Raw genomic sequence first — 9,612 nt, 5'->3', positions numbered from 1 at the left:
ATGGACTGTGATTTTGGCACAAAAAAAAGCATCTGTTGAAAAACGATTAAACTAAATTGCATTTTAAAGTGCATTTAAAGTGTAATTTTCATCGTCACTGAATTATTAGTATACTTTTCTTTTGCGGATTTTATTTTTTTGTGATAAACTTTTTATTGTCTTTAGAAATAACATACATTCAAACAAACAGACAGGGAAGGGGGAGCAACAGACATATTATCCATAATTTAACAATATGAGAGAGGGAGAAAAAATATATATGAATATATAAAAAAAATAAAAACCTTTATATAGTCATTCCTTTAGTCCAATATGTTGGAAGAAAAACATTGTCATGCATCAATGGTACTAGGTTTAGCCTTAATTAGTTTAGTTAGTTCGTGCTGTTGTACATTCACAAGCCATGTTGTTTTTGCACATGTGCGGGGTAAACCAATTCAATTGTCTTCTTTGCAGCTGTAAACCCAGCATATTTTGCTGATATTATTAAATTGTTGTGAAAAAAAACCCCCTGCTTAACAGGGTGGACAAAATATTAACAGGGTGGACAAAATATTAACAGGGTGGAGAAGTGGTATAAAGATTGGATGGACGGATGGTTTCCCATCGCTCATGTACAACTGGAACTGGATTTCGATGGGAAACTATATTTAAAACCTTGCCAGTGAACTTTAAATGCACTTCAACTTTAAACATAAAATAATGTAACAGGGTGGACATTCTGAGCTAAAATCAGCCAATATATTTGATATACCGGTAATAAAAAAAATCGCATGGTCTTTAAAAATGTTTTCTACTAACTTTTTTTTCATATTTCACTTAACAGGGTGGACGTACTAAAGTTGATGACATAAAATTTTAAAGATATAATTTATAACAGGTAAAATATCTCACTTGCCCAAGTTGTTTTACCTCTAAAGAGGTGATGACTGCTTTATGATATGATGTCAATAAATGTGTCCAATTTTCATTTAAAGGGAAAGTTGTCAAAAATAAGTGTGAACAATGAATTGAGGAACGAGCCAAACACTTATTATAATTGTTAAAATAAATGTAAAAATAATAATACATTTTTTTTGGATCAATTTACGTTAGTTTAGTTTAGTGTTATTTATGACTAAAATTGATATTGTACAACATATAAAGGCAGTAGGATCATATTGGGGACACAAAAGTCCCTAAATGCTATAGGATTTACACAATTATGTGAAACTGCTTGTTTGTTTATTCAGCATTAAAGAAGCAGCTTAAAATAATAAGTCAACTTATTTTTTTTAGCCATGCTCTCATATACCCCGTTTTACAATGTTATATTGATAAAAATCAGAACACTGTTTTCTAATAACACTCCTAAACCGAGTCACACATTCTACATTTTATTCTGTACACATGAGATATATATATATATATATACACATGTATGTTATTAAATAGCTCCCTCTTCTGGCTGACAATAAGTCTAGCCACGCAAACGTAAGGTCTGATTAATCACAGTTTCCACAAATGAAAAGAAAGTTCGTCATCGTCACTCGCGAATCTAAACCAATAGGAATTGTAAGAAGCGACGAAGGGGCGGGACTTCGGCCATTTGCGGCCGCAAACGTTGTTGTTGGAAGAGAAGTCGATTCAAGAAGCCATTACGCTGCGCAATTGTGTCGGGAGAAAAACTTACTATTTTTGCGTATTCTACGCAATTTTATAACGCCCCCCCTGCGTCCAATTTAAAAACATTATGGCATCTCAGGCCAAAAGGAGAAAAACTAATTTCTCCGAAAGGGAGGTGGAGATCATCGTGGAGGAGATGGAAAAGCAAAAACACGTTTTGGTGAATCACTTTAACGCGGGCGTCACGCACATCGCTAAGAACAGCGCGTGGATGGAGATTCTGAAACGCGTGAACGCCGTCAGCACCTGCCAGCGCGAGCTCGCCGAGGTCAAGAAGAAATGGTCCGATCTCAAGACGGAGGTGCGGAGAAAAGTGGCCCAAGCACGGGCGGCCATGGAGGGTACGGGCGACTGCACCTCCGTACCCGTGATCCTGACCTCCATGCAGCAGCGAATCTGTAATCTACTGGGAGAAGCGACCATCATCAGCCTCCCGGCGAGCGAGGCGGGCGCGGAGATCGCGGTGCCCATCAGCTCCTCGGCCACCGTAACGCTCACGCAGAGTAAGACACTAGCGTTACCGCTGCGTAACTTTCAGTGCGTAGAATCGCAAACAGCCACTTACTTACTTTCCTTATTTTCACCCTGGTAAAAACACTTTAAGCCACGAACTGAAGGTAAAAATAGATTTGAGCTATAGATACTTCCCCACTTGATCAGTGATTCACAGTACATGAAGACAATTGTTTTTTATTCATATTTTTTTATTGAAATGTTGATCTAATTAAGATCTAATTAAACATGGACTCATTCCCAGTCTTGGGTGTTAGCCTACTAATTACTAAGTAATAATTTTTCTGTAAATACTGTTACTGTCATTGCATTGTAGACTATAGACAAATTCTATATAAAACAATAGTGGATTAAACATCATAATTTAACATATAGCCTTATGTTAAAATGTGAATATATATAAACTTTCATTGCGTAGAATCGCAAATAGCCACTTACTTACTTTACTTCTGTTATTTTCTCCCTGGTAAAACAATATAAACCATGAACTACAGGTAAAAATAGATTTTAACTATAGATCATACTTCTACATTTGATTTTTCCTGAAATGTTGCTTTAATATGAAAATGACATCTAATTAAGATCTATTAAATATGGACTCATTTGCAGTCTTGGGTGTTACTCATTACTAAGTAGCCTAATTAATTAGTGTAATTAATTTTCTTCTGATGTCATTCCATTATAGACTACAGAACAATTCTATATAAAACAATAGTGGATTGAAAATCTAAATCTAACATATATTGTTGATATTATTTTTTTTTAATGTCACCTTCTCCCTTTAAATACTTACTCCTAATTTTTCTGTAATTTAATTACAGTTACTTCTGGTGTAATTGCATTAAATACTGTATAGACTATAGAACAATTCTAAAACAATAGTGGATTAAACATCTAGTGATAAAATATATGTTTTAATGTAATCTTCTCCCTTTAAATACTTGGTCAGTTCAAGAATAATTTATGCAAATTAGACGGCTAATTTCTATCTATCTATCTATCTATCTATCTATCTATCTATCTATCTATCTATCTATCTATCTATCTATCTATCTATCTATCTATCTATCTATCATCTATCTATCTATCTATCTATCTATCTATCTATCTATCTTCAAACTATATCTATCTATCTATCTATCTATCTATCTATCTATCTATCTATCTATCTATCTATCTATCTATCTATCTTCAAACTATATCTATCTATCTATCTTCAAACTATATCTATCTATCTATCTATCTATCTTCAAACTATATCTATCTATCTATCTATCTATCTATCTATCTATCTATCTATCTATCTATCTATCTATCTATCTATCTATCTATCTATCTATCTTCAAACTATATCTATCTATCTATCTATCTTCAAACTATATCTATCTATCTATCTATCTTCAAACTATATCTATCTATCTATCTATCTATATTTTATTAATAAAATGTTATTTATATATATATATATTGAAATGTATTTACATGTTGAATATATATTCACATTTTGAGTTTACACTTTTAGAAATGCATTTGGATGCTGTATAAATGTGATTGTCTTTTCACAGGCATTCAACCAGCGGCCGCAGGAGCGTGTGAGATAAAAACTCTTGAAGGTATGGTTTTAGTTTTACACATGATCTTCATCTATTTTCTGTTTTTAATATTGAAGGGTTAGTTCACCCAGAACTGTAAACTCTGTCAGTAATCACTCTCCCTCATGTTGTTCCCCGTCAGACTTTCGGTCATCTTCGGGACACTAATGAAGATATTAGTGATTAAATCTGAGAGATGTCTCACTCCTCCATAGGCTTCTGTTGTAATTTAAACTTGCCGGTCTAGAAAGTTAGTAAAGACATCGTTAAAATAGTCCGAGTGACTCCAGCGGCTCAACCTTAAGATTATCAAGCGACGAGAATACTTTTTGTGTGCAAAAAACAAACAAAAATAATGACTTTATTCAACTCTTGATGTTCTTCTGAGTGAGTTCACGTAGAGTAACAGCGCAGCGCTTCTGGGTCTTACGTCAAAACGGAGGCTCACTATTGGCAGACGCTGGTCATGTGTGTGATGCTGTCCAATAGTGAGCCTCCGTTCTGACCTTTTTGCATTATTGCTTTATTATACATTATATTCAACATAGTAGTGCTGACACTAAAACTCTGAAAACGTACATTTTTTCTCACACAGTAATTTTCATTTTGGGTGAACTATTCACGATACATATTGTTGCAGTTTTTTATTGCGATATGTTGTGACACGATATATTCCCAGCAAGCAATATCCATCATCTCAGCGTCTCGGTTAACTTTAGACCCGATATAGTCCGGCTATGAGTTACACATTTCTAGACAAAATAACCTTGAATTTGGTTACATGTCGTTTATGCCAAAATAACTTGATATTCCATCATGTAAGCAAAGTAAACACTGATTACCGTACAAGGTGTTTGGTTTCAATTCTTCACTCATTTAATTTCTTTGTTATCTAATTGATGACAAGTCTATTCTTGCGGCTATGTTTCAGACGTCTATTCAATTTTCACTGACAGCCCAAATTTTGCCTTGTTTTAGTCTATAGACGTCTGGGCTGTGACGTATTTAAACGCAAAATTGCTTGCTGGGTTGTTACACCCCTAGTTGTCCGTTTTCATTATACACTATACAATGGTCAACATCCTCCACGATACATATTGTTGCATTTTTGTATTGCGATATGTATTGTGACACGATATATTGTTGCATACACCCCCTAGTTACATTTATGCATTTGGCAGACGCTTTTATCCAAAGCAACTTACATTGCATTTCAAGTTCAAGGTACACATTTACATTCTTATCAGTTCTTGCTTTCCCTTGGAATCGAACCCATGAATTTGGCGTTGCAAGCGCCAACGCTCTACTGTCCCCCCCTTGCATTATCATAATACATTATATTCAACATAGTAGTTTAATGTAGTACTGACACTAAAACTCTCACACAGTAATTTTCATTTTGAGTGAACTATTCACAATACAGATTGTCACTATCCATTATACATATTGTTGCATTTTTGTATTGCGATATATTGTGACAAGATATATTCCCAGCAAGCGTCTATTAAATTTTCACTGACAGCCTCGTTTTAGTCTATAGACATCTTTTAAATGCAAAATTGCTTGCTGGGATGTTTACTCGTCTCTTACCGCTCTGCCCGGTCCCTTAGATCAGCTGAACTTGGTTTATTGTCCATCCCTCGTGTCTGGTTGTCTACTGTAGGTGAAAGGTCATTTAGTGTTCATGCTCCTAAATGATGGAGTTCACTACCCTGTACACTTCATAACATCTCATCTGTGGTTACATTCAAGACTCAGCTAAAATCTATTTATCATGTATTTTGGATAATGTGACTAATATCCTATGTGACTGTAATGTGTGTGTAAATATATTGTATTATACCATGGTCTGGGTGAATACTCGATTCTGATTGGCTGCAGGGTGTCCATTAAAAAGTGATGTAGGACACGTAGTAAAGGAGTTCTAAAACCGTTAGATTTCGATTGTAAAACTAATTAAAATATAAAGTAATGTTTTAAAAATGTGTTATTTGGCAAGTGAACATGGTATAAGCGGGTTAATGCCCTTCGAGGTGTCCATTGTCAGGTATTAAAGGTCCTGTTTTTTCTGTGTTTTTGAAGCTTTGATTGTGTTTAAAGTGTGCAATATAACATGTTCATGTTTCGCGTGTAAAAAAACTATTTTTCACAAAATTGACTTATCTGTACTTCGCTGTTTTCACTGTCCTAAAAACGGGCTGATGACTTCCTTGTTCTATGAAGTCCCTCCTTCAGAAATACGTAACGAGTTCTGATTGTGCCAGCGGTTCCTGTGTTGTGATTGGACAGCAGCTTAGCGCACGTTGCCCGGAAAGGTCACGCCTCTTACCGTAACGTGGAGACGCATGCGCTCAGTGTTACTGTAAACATGGCCAAACAAAGGTGATTTGACTCCGGGATGAAAATAACAGCGTCATGGCGACACACACTCTACAAACGCAACTCCTCCTCTTCTCTGTAGGAGCGCAACAAGACCACGCCCCCTTTTTTTGTGTATTCCTGTGTGCGGAGGTTAGTCAAAAAACTGTTCTAGTGACGTCATTAAAGCAGGAAGTAGAGGATGTAGTCAGAACCGACTGCTCGCTGTAGGCTTTGAAAGGGGACTTCTGTTAAATCAAATATCTCGCTTGGCATTGAACTTTGAGCTTTATAATTGTACAGGTATTATTTAACAGCAACATTACACACTAGCTAAAGTAAAAAAAATGGGATCACGAAGAACAGGACTTTTAATGGACTTCGGCGGAGGCAACCGTCTGACGTGCGTTCACGCCTGGCCGTCGTCCATTAATACCTGACAATGGACACCTCGTCGGGCATTAACCCTTACATGTACAATGTAAAGTGACCTTGAGCTACGGAAAGGCACTATATCAATAAAACTTCTTCTTCTACACCCCTAGTTGTCCGTTTTGATTATACACAATACAGATTGTCAACATCCACCACGATACATATTGTTGCATTTTTGCGTTGCGATATTGTTACACACACACCCTTAGTTGTCCGTTTTACATTTACATTTACATTTATGCATTTGGCAGACGCTTTTATCCAAAGCGACTTACATTGCATTATCCTATACATTTATACATAGGTATGTGCAATCCCCTGGGATCAAACCCACAACCTTGCGTTGTGAACGCAATGCTCTTACCACTGAGCTACAGGAAAGTTTTGATTTGATATTGACTGAGATGTGTGTGTGATTACGCCCCTGCAGACGAGACGACGTACCACACGCTGGAGGAAGGCATGGTGGAGTATTGCACGCCGGTGACGGTCGGCGCAGAGGCGCCGGTGGAGATGCTAGCGGCGCAGGCCGAATGCTCCGCCAAACCTCAGGAACTGAAGAGCCGAATCGCTCTCAACTCGGCCAGGCTTCTCCAGGAGCACCGCGTCACGAACCTGCACGTGCGTGAGATCGCCCAGCACCTGGAGAACCAGAACGACCTGCTCCAGATGATCCGGCGCTCGCAGGAGGCCCAGGCCTGCGCTCAAGAGAGACAAGCCCAGGCGCTGGAGGGCACGCAGGCCGCTCTGCTGGCCCTCATCCAGATGTTCAGACCCGCTCTGAAGGACCTCAGGAAGTTTCTACAGAACACCAGCAGCACAAACACAGCAGAGACTGGTGGAGAAGGAGTGGGGAACGCGCCGCCATCGAAGCCTGAAGACGGACAGTAGAGATGAGAGATGAGAAATCTCTCTGGAAAAGACTGTAAAGTAGTGTACAGCACTGTGCCTCAAAGAGTTTCTGCGTATATATATATGTGTGTGGACGTTTCAGGGACATCATGAAGTCAAATTAGGACTTTAACGTGCATTTTTAAGAAGTGGCCAAAATCTAAAATGTATGGAAGCTTGTTTTCTGCCACAGAATAATACAAAAAGTAAAGGTAATTGCAACTTTTTATTTCACAATTCTGATGTTTTTTTCTCTCGTAATTGCGAGTTTACATCAGAATTGCGTGTTATAAAGTCAGATTTGTGAGATTAAACTTGCAATTGCAAGAAATAAACTCGTAATTCTGAATTTTTTTTCCAGAATTGCATTTTTATATCTTGCAATTCTGACTTTATAACACGCAATTGGGAGATATAAAGTCAGAATTGGGAGATTAAACTTGCAATTCTGAGAAAAAGTCAGAATTGCGAGTTTATTTCACGCAATTGCAAGTTTAATCTCACAATTCTGACTTCACAATACGCAATTGCGACTTTATATCTCCCAATTATGACTTTATATCTCCAATTATGACTTTATATCTCCCAATTATGACTTTATTTCTCGCAATTGCATGTTTATATCTTGCAATTCTGACTTTATAACATGCAATTGGGAGATATAAAGTCAGAATTGCGTGATATAAAGTCGCAATTGCGTGATATAAAGTCATAATAATAATAATAAATAAGGTCAGAATTGCGAGATGTAAACATGCAATTCTGAGAAAAAGTCACAATTGTCTTTTAAAATGTTTTATTCTGTGGCGGAAACAAGCTTCCATAAAAATGTCAAATACGGTTTACTTTAAAAAGAGCATTTTTGTGCTTGAAGTGAAACTTCTTTTCAGTTTATCTTCAACTTGTGGGTTTCATTTTTACATTTGGTTGCTTAAAAAGCAAATAGACTGCAAAAAACTTTTTTTTGTCAACATTAAATTTGTTTAACTGACCCTAAATTGAACGAAAGCATTGCATGCATTGAATGCAAACGCCAAAATGTACAGAAAACACAGTTTCTCCTATTTATGTAGAAAATCGAATGGCTCCGAAGGCCTTGGAAGACTTTGTGGTGGATTTTGTTTCTTTAGCTTTTGACAATAACATTTTTATTTATGTATGTTAAATAAAGAAACACTCCACTCCACTTCATTTGTGTTTTATTGATGCTAAAGCCTCTTTATTTACCTGTGATCAAAAGTCCAGATGTCTGACAGGCTTTACTTTCAATATATCAATGTACAGTCAAAGGCGTCAAAAAATACATAATTTGGAGGTATTCAATAAATTATATATATATATATATACTATTGAAAGACATTCTCAAATATGTCTTTAATTCTTATGCTGTTATATATTTTTTTAATGGCACGTGATCAGAGGGAAGTGAAGACAGATGCGTCTGTTGAACTGTTGTACCTTTTTTTGTGCAGTCTGATAGCATATTTTACACTTTTAGTTCTTTTTTTGTGTCATTACGAGCTCAGTAATGATATCTTGATATTGCATTTTACTGTTGTCCTTTGTTTTACTGGTGAAGTCAAACACTGCAGCCATTCACACACAGTCTCTCACATTACAGAAACTCTTGATCCATTTATGTATTTATTTTTACCTTGCAGTGGATCCACATGTACAGTTATGTTTTTATTTTAAATATGTTGTTAATTTCACTTTTAATCGACCCCTACCTTAATTTAACAATATAATATGATTTCCTTTTTTTTTTTCACACTGCTGTTTGGAAAAGTTTTTTCTGATTACTGTCTTTGTGATGCAGCTTTCATATAGTTTACTTTACCGCCGCTAGAGGGAGACAAAATGCACCATATTTCATCTGATTCATATTTCACATTTCTGATTCATATTTCATCTCCATATTATTAACATGGAGAAATTACCTGGTTTCTTCAGTTCTTCTTGGTATAAGGTGGAAGGGGAAAATCTCATATATATATAGGCCTGTATATATATCAATGTATATGTTGGGAACAGTTGTGCTTTTTTTATAACCCGTGATACTTTTTTTCAGGATTCTTTGATGAATAAAAAGTGTAAAAAGAACAGCATTTATTAAAAATAGATTAAATAGAATTAATCTATGAATCCTAAAAAAAGT

General features: G+C 36.2%; 1 protein-coding gene across 3 annotated transcripts; it reads left to right on the top strand.

The window, feature by feature from the left end:
* Positions 1-1,454: 1,454 nt before the first annotated feature.
* Positions 1,455-9,303, top strand: naif1 (nuclear apoptosis inducing factor 1). Of its 3 annotated transcripts, none has more exons than XR_013800401.1 (4): positions 1,455-2,168; positions 3,744-3,791; positions 6,994-8,081; positions 8,192-9,303. XR_013800401.1 is itself a non-coding variant. In XM_079636854.1 (3 exons), the coding sequence occupies exons 1-3, from the start codon at positions 1,733-1,735 to the stop codon at positions 7,452-7,454; spliced, it is 945 nt and encodes a 314-aa protein (XP_079492980.1). In that variant the 5' UTR covers positions 1,455-1,732; the 3' UTR covers positions 7,455-9,303. The 3 variants fall into 3 exon arrangements, 1 of the variants encoding a protein (XP_079492980.1); XR_013800402.1 differs by having other exon boundaries at positions 6,994-7,666; positions 8,192-9,301; XM_079636854.1 differs by having other exon boundaries at positions 6,994-9,303.
* Positions 9,304-9,612: the final 309 nt, after the last annotated feature.

This window comes from Phoxinus phoxinus (genome assembly GCF_949152265.1).
Source record: "Phoxinus phoxinus genome assembly, chromosome: 15".
In the NCBI taxonomy this organism is placed as follows: domain Eukaryota; kingdom Metazoa; phylum Chordata; class Actinopteri; order Cypriniformes; family Leuciscidae; genus Phoxinus; species Phoxinus phoxinus.
Note: the sequence above shows the minus strand (reverse complement) of the source record. Positions and strands in the feature narration are given on the sequence as shown.

Coding starts and splice junctions, on each gene's coding strand:
- naif1 (XM_079636854.1), top strand. CDS start 1,733: ATGGCATCTCAGGCCAAAAGGAGAAAAACTAATTTCTCCGAAAGGGAG. Junction 2,169..3,743: donor CACCGTAACGCTCACGCAGA/GTAAGACACTAG, acceptor GTCTTTTCACAG/GCATTCAACCAGCGGCCGCA. Junction 3,792..6,993: donor TGAGATAAAAACTCTTGAAG/GTATGGTTTTAG, acceptor ACGCCCCTGCAG/ACGAGACGACGTACCACACG.